The sequence below is a fragment of the Vespula pensylvanica genome, chromosome 10 (assembly GCF_014466175.1).
Source record: "Vespula pensylvanica isolate Volc-1 chromosome 10, ASM1446617v1, whole genome shotgun sequence".
NCBI classification, from domain to species: Eukaryota; Metazoa; Arthropoda; class Insecta; order Hymenoptera; family Vespidae; genus Vespula; species Vespula pensylvanica.
Window position 1 is genome coordinate 3,533,625 of NC_057694.1, and position 18,909 is coordinate 3,552,533.

General features: G+C 34.7%; 1 protein-coding gene across 9 annotated transcripts; it reads right to left on the reverse strand.

Moving 5' to 3' along the window:
- Positions 1-137: 137 nt before the first annotated feature.
- LOC122632718 (dynein axonemal heavy chain 5) lies at positions 138-18,550 on the reverse strand. 9 transcript variants are annotated; one of them, XM_043819871.1, is made up of 34 exons: positions 18,420-18,545; positions 16,357-16,596; positions 16,109-16,266; positions 15,813-16,036; positions 15,459-15,736; positions 15,205-15,378; positions 14,899-15,128; positions 14,611-14,810; positions 14,325-14,548; positions 14,073-14,248; positions 13,812-13,994; positions 13,348-13,746; positions 13,033-13,283; positions 12,718-12,966; positions 12,471-12,634; positions 12,141-12,401; positions 11,845-12,073; positions 11,095-11,768; positions 10,211-11,016; positions 9,943-10,150; positions 9,488-9,874; positions 9,244-9,416; positions 8,809-9,175; positions 8,547-8,741; positions 8,339-8,477; positions 7,979-8,255; positions 7,453-7,894; positions 6,026-7,383; positions 2,374-5,951; positions 2,063-2,289; positions 1,649-1,960; positions 1,086-1,537; positions 665-959; positions 138-557 (listed from the first exon to the last, which is right to left on the reverse strand). In XM_043819871.1, exons 1-34 carry the CDS (start codon positions 18,444-18,446, stop codon positions 171-173), a joined length of 13,944 nt encoding a protein of 4,647 aa, XP_043675806.1. In that variant the 5' UTR covers positions 18,447-18,545; the 3' UTR covers positions 138-170. The 9 variants fall into 9 exon arrangements, 5 of the variants coding, with proteins under 5 accessions (XP_043675806.1, XP_043675807.1, XP_043675811.1 ...); XM_043819872.1 differs by having other exon boundaries at positions 18,389-18,513; XM_043819876.1 differs by lacking the exon at positions 18,420-18,545 and adding an exon at positions 16,716-17,231.
- Positions 18,551-18,909: the final 359 nt, after the last annotated feature.

An 18,909-nucleotide genomic window follows, 5' to 3' on the forward strand; every position in this document is an offset into this window, starting at 1 on the left:
TTTTTTTTTTGTAAAAATTTGTTATCAATTCTAAATATTCTAAAAATATTATTTTTTACTAATTTTTTGTTAACCATTATAATTATCTATTGTAATTAAAATAATAAAAATGTTTTTTTTTTAAATCCGATTGCATATTTGTATTATATAAATATTTTTATTAATTTTATTTATTTAATGTCACATAACAAAGCTACGCCACGTAAAGTCCAATGACGAGGGTTGTGATCAGTTTGAAAATCGATAGAACCAACATATTTTTGGTCTGTTCTTTGAGGTTTTCTATATATAGGGCATTCGTAAAGTTTTGGATCTTTGCCGGCAGTCGTATTAATTGCATATATGTAAATTACGGGCATTTGTTCGTATAAGACTTTTGGCTTACTTTCTATAAGTTTTCCAGCTCTACGATCAAGAGATGCACCCTCTAAAAATAATCCATGCACGTAAACACCTTCTTGAGGTTGTTCTTTAATGTCCTCTTTATTAAAACGTGTTATAAGATTTTGTAACACTACCGAGTCTAGAGCCCAACCTTTGTGCGCTCTGGTGACTTCCTAATTCATGGAATATTTTTGGAGTAATAATAATCGTATTTATATTATTAATATATAATATTAGTATATAGTATATTCGTCATTATATTGATATTAAATGTATGTACTTGTCTCATCGCTGTTAAAAATCCTTGAGGGTTAAAAAAACCTGTCATCCAAAAGACTTTAGATCTTCCATGAATACACCAATGCCTAAATTGATGATCTCTTTCTAAAAGTTCCGTATACCAAAATCCTAAAGTAGCTGATTCCCAAGAAATTTTCAACCACTTTTCTGGTATACGGGCATCATACATTGAATCCAATGATTTACGTAATCCCTGACTCATTACGATAGTACCTTCGATGGCTAACTTTAGATTCGTTAATGTATTGTGAACTTCTTTGATGACTCTTGTAATTCTTGACAAATAAAATTCATTGATGAAATATAACAAATAATATCAATTGATTATATTATTGCATGCAACAGATAAAATATAATTTAAATTTGCGCATTAGTAAAGGGACATCAAACGTGAAATTTACCTGTCTATTTCTTGCCTTAAAAAAATATTCATTGGTAATAATGCTCCCATTCTGTGAAGTGCTTCTTTTACTTCAAAAGAATTATATTGTTTTGGTAGCTTGGATAGCATATCGTTTGCTAATTTGTAAACGATAGTCTCTCTAGTTTCACCACCTTGTGAACCACCTTCTTTCGGTTGTACACTGAGAATAGTATCCAAAATACCCTTAGCCGTATTAATTTGATAAGTGATATCTGCATTTGGATGTAATCCAAATACTTCTGGATTGTCAGTCGTTGGAAGATTGTCGATGTAATCTACGTATGCCTGAAGGTTTCGAGTTTGCGGTACTTTGTAGCCACGATAAAATTCAAAACCAGGACGTAAAAGAACATCACAGAACCATACATGCGTGAAGGTTGTTAACAAACGCTTATCAAAATCATCTGTAACTCTACCACCATATTGAACCTGTTGAAAGTTCTACAGCGTTAATAACATGTCTTATATAGGGTTTCAATCGATATCGTTAAAGGTAAATGGGGAATAGTCCATTCTATGCTTCTATCGTATCTATCATACCTCTCCGAGCATGTAACAGACTGTTGGCCAGGATACACCTTTCTTGGGATCCATGTCATCAAGATGATTTTGAATAAACTGTACAGAAGCTGCAAAATCTGCTTGATTAAATTCGTAAGGTATATTCCAACCAAGTGGACCAAATTTCCTACGTTCTTGTACAACCGTATGTAAAAATGCTACTGCATATAATAATGGTGGCCATTGTGATTGTGTGCTATAGTCCAATATATCCTGTGTTACGTTTTGATATGTTCTCTTTAAGCTAGCTCTAATACCTTGGGGTGGTTCGTTAGTGAATTTGATTGCCATCTGAAACCACATCGAGATAATATCTTTTATAATATAATATTGAAATAATTAAATATATTTATAATATAATATTAAATAATTAAAAATGCTTTTAATATAAACCTGTAATAGACCGATAGGGAATTGTGGATGCACTTCTGTTGTCATCCATAATCTGAAGGCTTCGTGAACGATATCTGTTTCAACGAGTGCATCCATTACTTCCGTGCAGAATGATAAAGATAAGTGAATGTTCTGTAAAAGAACCCAACCACCTGTATTCATTGCGTCCGTGATCATTCGCCGTGCATGAAATTCTTGTCCTTGACCCATAGACACTGATTTTAATTCTAAAGAAAGAAAGAAAGAAAAAAAAAAAAGTAGATACGTATATTAGAATCATATTACTTGATTATCAACATGAATATACCTACGAATGGATTTCTGCTTGGCTAGTGCTGTAATTTGTGGGCTAGGATCAGAACCGATCGATAATAAACATATTAATGGCGTCCGGACTTCCGATTCCAACCAAGTTACTTCTAAATCCAAGATTTTTGCTTCTCCGTATTCCCTGCCTAAGGATTCAACAACGTATTTTTTTGCTTGAGATAAAGTTCTATCCGGACTCCAAGATCTGATAAGTAATAATTTCCTAAAGACGTCTAAACTTTTTTGATAGCCGCATGGCAGCTCTTCTTCTTCCGGTCTTTCCTTTTCGTACCAAACACGCCATTCTTTTTCGCTAAATTCAATCTTTGTTAAAATTTCTGAAAAGCTATTTAATTTGCTAATTTCAACCAAATTAAGCCACGTTATGTCGAGAATCCATTTGAATGGTTTTGGAGTAACCGCATTGAGATCTAAGGATGCACCGCCTTTTATGAACGCATTGAATTCCGTATGAGAGATCGTACCCTGATGGCAATCAATTTTCATGGCTAACATTAATGTGAACAAAGATTTATGTCTTTCGTAAAGACTTCTCAACGTGAAAGCCCATACTTCATATGTGAGATGTCGTAGTATCGTATTTATCCTTTCTGCGGTGATAGAGCTTTTGACTGATCTTGTTATAGAATTGTCGAATATAGTTAAAAATTGCTTTAAAGAATTTTGATACATCACGTTAACGTTACTCATTTCTACGATTAAAAAGTATAAGATGGATCCTCTAGATGCAACCGCCCGAAATTCTTCTCGAGCTAATGTAATTTTTTTTTCGGTTAGAGCCGATACTTTCAATTTTTCATTTACCGATTCTGCTGTAGATTTAGTTTCTTGAAGTACTCCTATCAACTCTTCGTCGTCCACCAAAGATCCTTCTGAAGATGTGAGCCTATGTAATAAAGTGCCCTCGAGTTCTTTCATGGAACGCTGATTCGTCATGACAGATTCAAACAGAGCTACTCTTTCAGCTTCTAAATCAGCTTTCTCCATAAGTATAACTCGACCCAATAATTGATCTTCCAAACCCAACATTGTCACAGTAAAATCTATTATAGACGTTTTTGCAGATATCTCGGGACTATATGCAGGATTTGGCAACTTAGTTGTAATATAAAGCATGAAACCAGGCATTACATCACACTCTTTATCTCCAACAATGACTTTTTCTATAGAGCCTGACTTAATAAAGTTTTTCTCAAGCACGTTGTCAAGAACAGGATCGAGTTCTTCCGCTACATCTTCAATTAGTAAAGGTCTGCCTAACGATAAACTATCTTCCAAATGCGTTCGGAAATATTTGTGATTTAGAGAAGTGATTTGCAATTCGTTTGAACATTCTTTGTTTTTAATCCACATTTTACCTTGATTTTGAGGATCCACTAATAAAGGGTACGACGTGGATTTCGTAACGATTAATGCATTTTGCACGGATAGCTCATCGTTCGGTAAGCCTTGAAGTGTCCATTCCGACATAGTTGCGGTATCGACCAACATATGGGTTATACTCAAATGTTTCGTAAATGGAATGACTTTCGTCGTTAAAATATCCATCCAAGCAGTTACTAAATTACTTCTATATTGTTGATTATAAGGACCGCAGTATGATAAAAAACCTGTCGCTAATAAAACATCACCGACTAAACGTCCTAATTGAAGCTTAAAGTCTTTACTCTGCTCGGTCCATCGAATCTTTTCACCTCCTAAACCATTGATGAGAGTCGTCGCTGCTGTCATTTTTCTGAGGCATACATTTGCAGCATCGGTTAATCTTTGTTTTTCCGAGACCGCGGCATCGTATTGTTCCTTTACAGTTTGAAGAGCCATCTCTCTTTCCGACAATTCTCTCTCGGCATTTGCCAAATCTTCCATAGCTACTTTCAATCTGGCCTCTTGCAAAGCTAGATTAGCTTTTAAGGGAAGAACTTCTTTATTTACGGAATGGAAGAACGCCATGGCTTTGGTCCACGATAACAATCCTGCCACGTCGCCACAAACTCGTCTGGCTGTTTCCATATTATAATCTTCCATCTTGAAATAAGGTTGTAGTAGCTCGACCATCTCGTTGTTAATTATATCCTTTGGATAATTTTGTAATTGCAAGAGGAACGTAGTACTAGCCATTAATTTTAAGGATTCGGCCCATGAAGGTTTTGGACATTGGGTCGTGGGATCCGGTACGACTGAACCTATTTTACGTTGAAACAGAATCAATACGCAATCCATTATTCTCATTATAAGATGAGGCGGCCTTCCAAGTTTACGAACGGTTGCTATATGAGCAGGTTTGATGGTATTCAAGGCAGCTTCCGCTTCCTCTAAGGCAGGCTTCGCAGCTTCGAGCTTTTCCTCTGCTAATGCCTTTTCTTCGGCTATGCATTCCACTAATTGTTCTGCTTTTTCTTTCACTTTTTGTACCTGATTTTTAAAAGCTTCCGCTTGCGTCGCTCTTTCCGTCACTTCTAGTAAAACCGTTTCTGCTTTTTCCGATGCCTGCACCAATTCCCTTTCCATTAAAGCTAAATCTTTTTTTAAAATTTCGACGGATATGGAAGCTTCTTCGAGCTTAGCCAACCCAGTGTCCATTCTTTTTGCACCTTCTCCTAGCTCGTGCTGTTTGTTACGATAAATGTTCTTGTAACCGCCAATAAAATTAAGATAAGATTTCGGTGTTACGTGCGTCGCTCGACGAAATCGTTGAAAATAATCCATCGAAGTTTTAGCGACGATATCCTGTATAGAACCAAGAGCGTTCACGAGTTCGATTTTAACTTCGTTTGTGCAAGCAATTTCAAAATCATGGAGAAAATGTTGGGCGACCAAAATGAGTGCATTTTTAGGCCAAGGTTGGAACCAGTCTATCGTGCAACCAGATATTAATGCTGGAAAGCGTTGAGCTCGATTTCGAAATTTTTCTCCTACCGGTGAAAAGCAGAAGACAACGTGTAAATTTTGACAGGTTCTTTGCAGAAAGAAATCCATCGTTAGCTCGTTGTTGATGGTTTTTTTAGGATTCTCACGTTTCAGAATAGGCGTTAATTCCGATATGATCTCTGCTTGTTCGTCGCGCGTAAATAAATTGCTGATTACACCGGAGCTTAGAATATTATTTAAATATTCTAAGAAACCTTCCTCTTTGATATCCAAATCGGTGAAGATAAAAGTGGTACCTTTTCCTTGAGCACCACAAGATCGATAAAGAAATTTTAAATCCTCCAAAAAGTTTGCTACGTTGTAGGATCTTGTCAATGTGATTTGGAAGGTTTTATACCCAGCGATGAAAGAGGATAACTTTGTCAGACTTTGTTTACCCGAGCCACCCACTCCTACTAACATGACATTTCCCTTTGGATGTCTTATCACTCTAGAAATTTTTACTAGGTGTAGCATCGCGTCGGGGAAAAATACAAGATCCATACCGGCACCTCGTTGCATTTCATTAAATTGTGCCAGAAACATTTCCAACCTGTCTCGTAATACTTGTTCATCGTAAACAGGTTCATATACCTTTGGTAATTCTACGTCAGCGTCTTCACTTTCCTCACCAGTGGGTTCAGGTGCGTCCCTGAAATAAAAATCAATGTCAAGAGTTTCGTGCCATAGTACTTTTCCATAACGTAATAATAATTAGAGAATTACCTCATAAAATCTACAAACGCAGGATTTGGTTTCGTCATGTCGATGTAATCTTCGCCTAAAATATCTTTTACAACTAGAACAACCTGTTCCTCGAACCATTCCTTGTCCGACTGCATTGTAAATCTGTCACTAAAAACTCGCATACATTCGTGTTTCCAGAGTGACATTAATACGTTTTCTGTATCTATTACCGTGGATAAAGTACCAACTATTCCTTGCCAAATTCGTGATAAATCTCGAAGGCTAAAAACGTAATGGAATTTAGCTGGAGTAGGTAACAACTTTACTCTCGTTCTTTCCCATAGAATTCGGGTCAACGGAACCATTTTTTTAATAAGATTTCTGATTTCATCAGAGAAGCCTCTTTTTGCGTTGTAATGTCCCTCTCCGAGTACACTAAAAATATGATCGATCGATTCGTTGTTGGGTAAAGTGCAATTGAAAATGGAAAATTGTCGTTTCAATCTCGAAGGTATATCATTTCTTCCTCCGCCAGGTTGACACATTGCTGCTAGAAATGTTACGTCAACGATAGTGGTGAAATCACCAGGTTTTTCGAGAGAATAGAAACCCTTCATATCCATAGTCTGTCGTACAATTTCGTTAGTGATTTGATCACCCCATTCATTTATTTGCGGCAAATTTATGTCGTCGATGAAGATCAACATCTTCTTACCACCTGGTGGTCCAAACGTGTTTCCCATACGTTTCTCTACATAACTTTCGATAGTTTTTTGAAATTGGCAGGGGCTAGTCGCTGAACTAAAATTGAAGGATCGATTTAAGGTGGTATCGGAATTCGCCTTTTTCATATATGACTTCATCATAACTGTTTTAGCAGATCCTTGTTCACCAATTAATAAAACAGCCTTATCTTGGCGGCCAATCACATCGATCAAATATTGAATACGTACATTATCGGGTATTGGCACGAGTACGTTACTATAATCGGGTGTTGAATATTCGGGATACACATAATTCGTTACCATACTCGTCCAAGTATCCCACTTGCCTTTTTCGGTGACAAAAAAATCAAAGATTTTCGCATCAGGACAGTTTTCTGAATTTGGAAGATCCCAGCTTTGAAAGTTTTCTTTCAAAAATACATCGTACTTTAATCTATCGGCTGTTTCCAAAAGCGCTCCCACACCCCAGATTAAAGCAAAAATGTAGAGACGTTTTAGATGTTCCGAAGTTATAGGTTGAGATCTATCTCTTTCGTTATCATCATCTTCACCATCTTCCGCCGATATTTCAGGTGGTATTAATCCTTCGAGGATAGAAAGCATTTGCTGAACAATATTACATTGTAGAACATTGATGGCTAATAAAAGCGTTTGAGTGGACCAAGAATATACCTATAAGCGAAATAATAACTATTTTTATTTTTTTTAAGAAAACTTGACTGTTTAAATTTAAAGATATACCTGAACAAAAGAATCGACAAAGCACTGCTCCAAAGTCTCCCGTTCGAGTGGCGATCGACGTTTGAGCCATGCTGTAACTACTGGATTCCAATCTAATCCTGACGAACTCATGTATACCATACCATTACGAGAAACTGTTGCAGGACTAGCATTGTCGATGTCCTGTGGCTCGAAAATAATTTTACATGTAGGTGCCATTGATAAACGATCGCCATTGGCAAGCGTCAAGGTTTTATTATCGTCTAATACGGAATTTAAATTTTCGATCCAGATACTATCGACTGGTCCATCAAGGACCATCCATACATGTTCGCCTTTTTTTAATTTCAAAGTTTTACGCCAAAGTGCTGAAAAAATTCCATCTGTCCAATCATTGGTAGCCACATCCAAGCGACCGAACATTTGAGAGGCTGTAATACTTTTTGGATTCATCCTCATTTCTCTGTCGAATACAATATTAACATGATTCAATATACCTTCTATATATCTTTAAACATTCTTCTAAATGTAGTTAGTAATTAATTACCTATGGTAATCACCAGATTGAGTTAAAGCTTTCATCAGTATATGGATACAGGTTGTTTTTCCTGCACCTGTTGGTCCGAGAGTCATAATACCATGTCGTACTCTTTGAGTTTCATAAAGTTGAATTAATTTTAAGACCCATGGTGGATGGTAAATCAACGCAGCCTCTTCGACCTGCTGACTAATAGCTGTCTCTAATTCCGGGTACGAAGTTTTTTCTAAAGCTTGATTTGGAAAAAGATCTGCTACTAATGATATAAACAATGGCTCGTCTTCGTCTGTAAAAACATTTATTATTGGTAGTATAATTACTATTGCACTATAATAGTTATATTAAGATTAAATCATTGATTATGTGAACCTATGAGTTTTGAGAGATTCATATCTCTGAGAACACGCATCACAATTGTACTTTCCGAATCTTTGGAATTTACTCTTTTTGCAGCACCCAACGTTCTAAGTACGGATAAGATATTTCTTAAGCCGAAATCGTAATGAACCTTGAAAGAAATGATAGTTTTAATGTAAAGATAGCAATGGTTTATGAAAAGAATTTTGAAAATATTTACTTGTTTGGTAAGTTGTTCCTCACAAAGCTTATAAAGCGTATAAAATTTACGAGCTAGAGTAATATTTTCTAGGAATCCACAGCTAGCCAATTTTACTCGTATAATTATCTGTCTGTCGGGTACCATCATGGCTACGGTACGAAATTGTATTTTTAAATTTTCTGGAAGTTCTTTTCTACCCGCATAACCAGGATTCTATAAAAAAGTATATGATAAAAAAGTATATGAAGGATATACTTTTTATCCTATTAATATATATTACCATTGTAATAAATATTCCAAGTTCAGGGCACATATCTATTTGATCGCCATCCGTAAATATAAATTGCTTTTTTTTTTCTTTCTTAGCAGCTAGAACAACAGCAACTTGTTGGGCTGCAACGGACAAGACAGGTAATTCGATTCTATTGAATTCGTCGAAACATCCCCAGGATCCACTTTGAGCCAATCCTTTGTAAATTCGGCCGAGTCCTCTATAATCCATTTGATCGGAGCAATTGAAAACTACGACATATTTTGCCAATGTCTTTCCCATATCTTTGACCGTTTCAGTTTTACCAGTTCCTGCAGGTCCGCAGGGTGAACCTCCCATTGACATAGACAACGCTTGTGCTAACGTTATGTAACATCTGAGATATAACAAAAAAGGAAATATTTTAAATATATCAATGTATAGAATTTATTTAATAAGTTATACCTATCTGTTAATGGTGTTATAACGAGTCTCTCAGTACATCCTAAATATTCATTTTGATATACAAATTGTACATCTGTTATAGATATCATAGTTTTATCCATATCTTCTTTAAAATAAAATCTACATTGCTTTAACCACTCGAAATCATTTACGGAACGTACATTCATGCGACACTACAATAAAAAATTAATAAATTATCGGAAATAAAATAGATTTAATGTCAATAGATTTATATTGTACTCACCAGTATATCGAAAATATCACGCTGATGCACGTGTATAGTGATCAACGTTTCGAATTTAGTTCGATCGATCTTCAAGAGATCTCGCGTGGTCTGATCGATCAAGGTATTCAACAAATCTAGAAATCTATTATTTGTTTCGCTCATGATTCTTTTGTCCGCACGTGCTTGTGCTAGAGCTAATTCCGCATCTCTTGTCCAAATCATTTGTATTCCCAATATTCCTACTTGTGCCGGCATTTTGTCCAGGAAATTTAATAAATTAAAACTAATATCATTCATCATCGAGTAGGCTTGACGAATGATGGAATGTAAAGATAATTGAGATGTCTGTAAAAGCTGCATCAACCATGTCTCTACAGAACCTTCGGCTCGCACAGCTTTTTCCAGCTATAAAGTTAAATCTTCAATTGTCGAAATACTTTGATAATTAAATTATGAATATATTTAATACTCACAGTTATCGTTTCACCTTCCGAGGAAATAATTGCAGTCATTTTATTGTATTCGATGTCGTGAAATTTAACGTATTTGGTATTATCGAAAATCGAAAGCAAATGATTTTGTATCGTGTGCGAATCTGATGCTTGACCAAGTATCTCCAAAAGTGCTGGATCGGATACGAAGAAAAATCTTGGAAACATCATGCGTTTTTTTTCTAAATACCTACAAATAAAAACGATCGTAGATTATCATTATAGATCAGAATCATGTTAACATATTTACCCGCTAAGAGATTTTTGACAAAGTTCCAGCTGTTCTTGCAAATGCGGTAAAAGTTGCTTTAATAAATCATCCCCCACGCAACAAGGCACAACACCAGGGGTTTCATGAGCCCTTTGCATAATTTTTTGCCAACTCTTATCGATTTTACTAAATCTTTTAGCTTCTTTTGGCAATTGCTTAGCTATATCTCCACCCACGAATACAGCCTCAAGATAAACCCACATATTTTGGACGAGTAGCCATCTTTCAAGAATCTCGTTTGTATTCGAAAGATCTGCAAGCCATTGCTGTATCTGTTTGCGAAAGGGTGCGTTATATCTATTCGACATCAAGGAACCCAAAATCATCAAACTGTCTTCTAGCTGTCCTATTGTTTCCGCAGTGGTATCTCCTCTGAGTAACAATTCTCCTCGATTGTTAAAAGTCATAAAGGTCAATTCGTGAGAAGACCACTCGTTTATCACTGTTCTTAATTTTGCTTCGATGTCCTTTTCTTTCATCGCGGAAATACAAATGTCTTCGATATCTTCCTTGTATTTCAACAAGGGTGCCTCAAGAATATTCTTCAAGCAAAAATTTTCATTTTCGAGATCGAAAGAGTAACTCATTACTTCGACGATTCTCTGCCAATGACGTGGCTTCATGGCTTTGTTCGCCATCAATTCCAATAACGGGCACATGTCGTTAAAATCGTCGATCGTTTTTTTCAACGCAAAAAATGCAGGCCATTCTTTTAAGCCCTTCGGTAATTTACGGCATCGATTTTGAAACTCCATCAATTCGTTATTTATGTCTTCGATATTTACCTGTTATATGAACAAACACCAAGTTGAGTTTACATCAATGATAAAGATAAATAGCTTAATCTTAATTATGATTCTTACCTCACCCCAAGGTATATCGTAGTAACTACTGACTCGATCGATAACGTCATTATACAATTTATATAATTTTTGCAACAAATTTAATTCCTTTCGAATTTGCGACAATTCTGGATAATCCGTAATAGGTAATCCAAATAATTCTTCGCCGCTCTGATACGTTTGTAACTTCCTCCACATTCCATCGAATCTGTTTTGAAAAAGTATTTGTCTATCGGAAGCATCTCTAGGACTTAAACCAGGCTGCATTGGCCCCGAAGATCTATATTCTTCGCAATAAGTCTCATTGTCGATACGGAATTTCTCGAGATTCCTTCTCAAATCATCTTCGAACTGAGGCTGGAGATTCAGTAATAAAACATGACTTTCTTGTGCACGTGCCAATAATTGTTGCCAAGTGTATCGAAGATTATCGACTTGTTCTAAGCACTCGGGATCAACAGGGACCTCGTATCTTGTAACTATATTAAAAGCTTCTTCGATCGGATCAATTTTAAGCTCCATGTCGACCTCCTGGTCGCGAATTTTCTTCAAGGTATCCATTATGAGACGTACGTCGTCTAGATCGCGTATTTGCCGATCCAATTTACGATCCATTTCGTTCATTACCGCATAAACATATTCCATTTCTTTCCGATATTTCTTCTTCATGGCCTGACCAATTTTGTGTGTGGAACCTGAAGTTTAGAAGAATTTCTAAGTTACGAATATTTCGAACAGTATCCTTATACGATAAAAATTTAATAAACTTGCTTTTTATTTCCGTATAGAGTCCATACTTCAATCTTTCCGTAGATACAGCGATGGATCTTCCAAAAAGAATCATATCGGGTTCGGTGATTAAAAGATCTTCTAGCTCACCGTGTTTTCGTAAAGTGCTTTCAAATTCGGATAGAGAAACTAGTAAGAGTTCTCGCATATTTCGTTCGTTTTCCCATAGAAATTTATAAGGTTCCCATCGTTCGAAAAAATTTGACAAATCCTACAAAAATACGTGTATTTTGTATAAAAAGATTTTTCGAACTTTTGCAATCGATTAAATGATTTACCTGTTTAAGTTCTTGGGTGCAACTGTTCAACATCGATAGTATTTTGACGATGTCCTTATTTTCGATAACCATTGAATAAAAATTTCTTTCCTGAATTATAAATATCGGTTTCTCTTCGGAGATTATTTTATAAAGTCTGCGTCTTCTAGTTTTTAAATCTTCCGATTGTTCTTCTTTCTTCTTCTTAACATCGACTTGCACCCGCATTATTACATCAGTAATATTCCTTTTAATATCCCATTGTAAATCTTTCCAACAATTCTATACGATCGAATGCATAATTTAATATAAATAATTACTAGCTATTTCGAATCGTGGTATTTTTAATACCTTATTGCTCTTGACATTCCATTGCGAAACACCTTTCGATACGCCGGTAATTATTTTCCCAGCCGAGCATAAAGTTTCTTGTACGTCGTTTAAAGTTGGTTTTACTGTTACTGTTGGTATCATTAGATTGGCGTGTAATAGGAACACAGGATTCGGAGGACAATCTATGAATATGAACGATAAAAAAACACTTCCAATTGAAATTTTCTATTAGTACTTATCGTTATTGATCTTTCGAATTATTTACCAAGATCTATATTTCGAACAAATCGTTTTCTTATAGCGTCTAAAGAAGCTTTTGTAACCTTTATCAATACATCCACGACTTTTCTAGAATAGTATCTTCTCATTTCAGACATTGCATTTCCAACCATTTCTTGCATTCCTTTTGGTAAACCATCTATCGTTAATAATTGATGAGGGTTGTCAAAATAAGCCCACACGATGGACCAATCGTGTTGCTGCACTCCTTGCTCCGCATCTTTTTCTATGTTTTCTTTAAAAAAAAAAGCTCATATTTGTTTGATATATGATATCAAAAATTTTATAGAAAGCATCAAACCTTCTTCGATTAACAAATTAAATTGATCAGAATCAGCAATCTGTTTGAAATCAGCAGCGGCATTTTTAACTAAACCTAAAACTTCTTCTACCGCCTCTTCCACCATCATACTTTTACGATACAAATCTACTGCAGCAGTTCTACAAATTTCTTCCGTTTTTTCTATAAATTCCTCTATCGTCCATGGATCATTGGAAGTTGGTAAAGAATGTAAAGTGATTTTTTGCATGCTTTCTAATACGTGTAAGATTCTACGAAACAAATATGTTAAAGTTTATAAACTCCTAAATGCAACTACTTTGTCTTATTTAATACCTATTGGAATATACATCATGAATTCTAGTTATAAGTATATCGAAGATTTTGATTTGTTCTCTTGTATTTTGGCAAAATTCTTTCCAATCCGGTTGCGTCCATGTTAACGATGTCAAAGCAGGTTTGAATAACGATGCGACACGGACCAAATGTGGTAAAAGAAGTGGTCTAACTTCTAATTTCACTCGTTGAGCTGTTGTAACAAATTCCTCTATTACTAACTGAAGAGAATTCGAGACCATTGTGAAGTAGTCACGTTTAGCTAATATCGCCAGTGCAACGATAGGAATGTTAAAATTTAACTTTGCTAGACAGTCAGCTTCACGAAATAGAAGAACGATACGACTTTCCAGATTGACCTTGATTTTTCCTGTTTTTTGATCAGTCGCTAACAATGATCTGAACTTCGAAAAAGAATGGATATTAGCCTTTATTCGATTAAACTTCTTCGAATCTATAATTACCGTTTTAAGCAATCTTCGATAATCCATGAATTTTGATGTGTCCAAACTTCGGAAATATCCGATCGATATTGACTTAAGACAACGAGTGCCTGGGCGTAACGCTTCTCTAAATCTCCAGTGAGAGGTAACGTTTTTAAAACTGGGTGACTCGTCACAGAAGTAGTTAATTCGTTTAGATGTACTCTGAGAGATTTTTAGTTTGATAATCATCATAAACGATTTAAACTTTGTTCAATAGCAATTATCTTCTTATCGACTTACATTAATGAGTTTGCCCAAGTTACTCTTCCAGCTATAGGAGGCATATGTCTGGGCAATGGTGGATCGTCTCGTTGTTTTTTAAACAGTTTCAAGATTCTTTCGATTTCTCTATCACAATATTTGATCACAATGTTATATTTCTCTTCGAGTTTCGTCAATGGAATCTTTTTGCTGACCTTGCATAGAATAAAAGTACTCGTTAATCATGGATAAATAAAAAGTTCATAAATTCGAGCTAATATTATATTTTACCTTCTCGAATCGCGTTAAAAAGCGTATACCTTGCGGAGTTTCCCAAACATCGGAATAATTTTTCTCAATGATATCGCCAATGTTTTCTTTCAAATTATCTGTCTTCACCATAAACTCGTCATAGTCGGTATCAAATTCAACATTTCTTGGATCCAAATAATCGTATGATTTATTCGTAGCTATTTGCTTAGCTTCTTCGAAAACCTTCATAGCATCTTCTAAAGCTAAAAAAATGAATATGACTGTATCTGCAATTAATTTTAATCGTATCGAAATATAAGCGTACATTCTCCTAGTAATAATCCTTCCATTCGTCTTTCGAACAAATTCTGATAATCTTCAATGAGATCGAACATTGTAAGAATCTTTCTGATTCTCGCACAAAAAGAATCAAATCTTCCAAAAACGTGAGTTTCAGAAAAGGAAAATTCTTGTTCTGTCACGGCTGGTGAACATCGTACTAATCTGTATGTTTCTCTGTACGACCTTGAAAGAAAAATATATTTCTATTCTAAAAAAAAAAAACTATAAACTTAATAGTAGATTCCTTTCGAATGAGAAATAGAACAATTACTTGTTCAATCTTAAACAATGTTTTAATCTTGATCTAACAGCCATCCTGTCCTGACCCCAAATTGTTTCTCTTCCTCTTTTCGTGACGTAATCACGACAAGCGATTATCATTTGATTAGTAATTTTGATCATTAACGAACTAGTTCGTTCTGAAGTATTATAAAATTTCGATACACTGTATATCAATCTTACAGTTTGCAGCAACGATATAAGAGAATCTTTCATTTTCACCTGAAATAATTAATCAAAAATCGATGCTTTTTAGGAATCGGTTGATCATCGAATCTTTTTGGAAAGACCATCTTACGGGATCGTCGAGGTATAAACAGTGACAGCATTTTTCTAAGGCCTGAATAAACTTTGCGTTATCTTTTGCCTCGTTGTAGCAATAAGTCACTTCGTTTTCGGTGTCGACCCAGTTTTTAATGTAAGCCGAGCGAACTACTTGCAAGCATAGAAGTGACATTCGCACTTCGTGATCCTGAGAACGAAATAAATTCGTTTATCATTAAATTATCATTAGAGATAAAACGTAAAGATATTAGTAAACAAATATGGAACCTGTAATCGACAAACAAGTTGACTAAATTGCGCTCCTCTTCGTTTCCAATATTCCAATTCTTGTTGCGGTCCGGAATTATCGTTTTCTCTTTTAACTTGCTTACTCTCCGCCATGAAATCTTTTAATTTCTTTATCCATACTTTTACTCTTTCCTCGACTTTAGTGACGGCATTTTCTTGAGACATAAAAACTTTTGCTTCCTCAAAATTATGGACGTTTACCATTATATTTTGACCATCGTCGAATATACTTCCTTCCAAAGCTACGTCCTCGCATACTTTAAGAGAAAGTATTATTATATTTATTTCATATATATTTAAATAATTGTCGAAATAAAAAAAAAAATTCATTACCTTTTAAAGCGCTGCAAAATGATCTAAGACCAGGCAACAAAAGAGTTTTTATCATCGGACAATCATCTTCTCCTTCTCCAATGGAATGTGCCAATGCTTCCATAAAAACATTTTCAACGACACGTTGAATCGATGGTACTATACCAATCTTCATAGTATCTATAATGCCAGTGTACAAATCCTTTTGAAATCCTTCTTCGGGTAGTTGTTTTGAAAGATTAATTCTAAGAAATAAATAAAGGAAATAGAATGTAGTTTTTACAACATTAATCAATATAAAAAAGTAAAGTAAATACCGAAACATATAAATACAGATTCCTGTACAAGGCACCTGCCAGCCGTCGGTTAAAAAAAGTTTCTTTTTCGTTGCTTCTTTAGTTTCCTTTTGTAATTCTTTTACTTTCGACATTGACGTATTTGGGGCGATTCGAGCACCTGTAGGTTTCGTTTGTACCTGTTAAACCGAAGTTAATTCTAATCGTCATGTTACAAGCAATGCAACTTAGCGATTAGTATTACAAACGTGTAAACGTATAAATTTTACCGCATCGAGTGGACGCGAAGGTTCCATTTCAACGACCTCTTGATAAAACCAGACGAGAGTCGACCTCGTGTGAGGTAAAAACAATTGATTGATTTCGTCTAACATGTCACCTTCGAAAACATGGTCCATTACCTCGTGACGTGTTAGCTGTGTCGCATCCATCAAAAGCTGAAAAGCAAATTCCAAACGAGGATCCATTTCTCCTCGTCTAGCCTTCCTCTCGCATTCTTCGCGGCGTTTCTGAAAAATATCGATCATGGATTATCAAAAAATTTAGATTAATCCTCTAATTTTATAGAATAAATAAATTAAGAAATAAATAATTGTTTGATTTTTATTTAAAATTCGACTAAGTCGACCTGAAGAATGCCACCAGAAAATTCATCTTCGCTTTCCTCATCAGAATTGTCTGATCTATTCTGGACCATACCGGGTCCTTGGACGAACATGTTTAGGTAAGTAAGAACCGACAGGTGATCGTGCTTGAGTATCACTATTATGACGACTGAAATCGGAAAGTTTTGCTGGATAGGCGAAGGTTCGAAGGAAAGGGTGGGTGAACAGTATCACTATTTCGTGTCTGGCACCACCCTTCTACGTATCGTTCGTGTCTTAAACGTGGGAACTTCCTCGCGATTCTACCTTTACCAGTCGATATTACAACGTGTTTTTTCTCGCAGCTAAATTTACACAGTGAACTATTTGCAAACGTACTTGGTTGTGATTTTTCTTACTTACAAATAGGTGAGTTTAAATATTTTAACTTTTATTCTCATTAAATTCATTCAATTTTAATAAAGTGAATATCTTATTAGTAATTCTTACTCGGTAGAAATAAAAAATTGTTTTTAACGTTGCTCTAATTGATATATACGTGAGCTTAAAATAATATATAACTTTGCCTGAAATCTTGAATAGAAAGGTCAACATTTTTTTTTTTTTTTAAATTTGTTTACATTTGTCTTAATTGTCATTTGTCTTAAAATCAAATAATATTGCATTATTTCATGATTATCTGTAGTTTGCATTTATAGAAACTATTAATTCTTAATGAACCGATTTTATATTGAATTATAAACAAATTCCTGAATTAAATAAATTGTGTGATGCAATTTTTTATATGAAATATTAAAAAACGCTACGAAAACAAATTTTTTATCTTTGAGTAGAATCTTGAAAGTAGAATAAAGTGCATATATTTCTTATCGATATACATATGTCTTTATGTTAAGTTATATTAATATATCGTCATATTTTCCTTTCATGAAGAAACGATTAATTATTTGTAAAATATAAAGCGTGCTGTAATAATATTACATGAACCGTGATTAATAACTAAACATAATTATTGATGGCCTTATGATATCATAATATATATCGTACTAACGTTAAAATGCACGATTTTAATCAAAAGCAAATGCATTAAATAAATCGAGCTACTACACGATAAGCATAACTCGGATTAGAAAGTTATCTGTTACTAACATCGAATAATATACTCACGCCACATGTTATATGTACGTAAAACACGTAATATTCTACAGTATTTTCCTTTGAATAACATACGAACGATATGACCTATGTATGGAAGTATAATTTTGAACGACGATTTGTACATATCTGTAGCACGTAAATATACTTGTGAATACATATTCCCTCTACGCAAATTGCTGATCTATCTCAACTTTATTACGCTCTTCGTTGCATGCGATCGCATTAAAATTTAGCACTTTGTTCCTGTTCTTTAGATAACGTTTAAAGAAAGGAGATTCACTATGAAAGTTCGTATACAAAACTCGTTCGAAAAGTTTTGCTGAAAAAGTTACGTTTACTTTAACGTTTACGAGATAAGTATTTAATTTCTATAAAACTGTTGCGAATTCTATTTCGTTACTCAATTAGTATAGTCATGCAATAGTTCTACGTAAAATAAATTCGTTGATAATATAATGCAAGTCATTAAATCAATTCGATGATAACTATTTTAATATTTAATTGAAAAGAAACATAATTAATTTATTAACTTTCATATTTTCTTGTCTATATTTTTAATTATTGCTTACTCTGGCTTCTTCCGTGGTTTCGGACATGTCAACAATTTTTTTCGTCGTCCCAGAGCAGAGGAAATCGTCAGAACGATGTACGTCCTTATGCAACTTGCACAGTAATGCGAAATTAACTGCGTATCTAAGCCTTACTGCTTGCCCTATCTCTCCCTCTTTGTCTTTCCTCTTCTCCACCTACCGCTCTTACTTATTCTTACTCTTCTGTTACCTTAAATCTATAATTAATAAAAATCAAGCAGATTATCTTTTTATTTGCCAACATTAATATTCGAATTAAGCTATCGAGATTTTTCATAATTTTTATTTCATCAAAGCGAACTATTGAAAATAAAGAAAAATAAAAGAAAAAGTAATTATGCAAATTAGATATCTATTTTTGCAAAAGAGAAAGATTATTCCATATAATCGGATAATAAACGATATTATCAATGACGAAAGGTCGTAAATTGGGCATTTTTATATCGGAAATTATCATAACTATACAAAG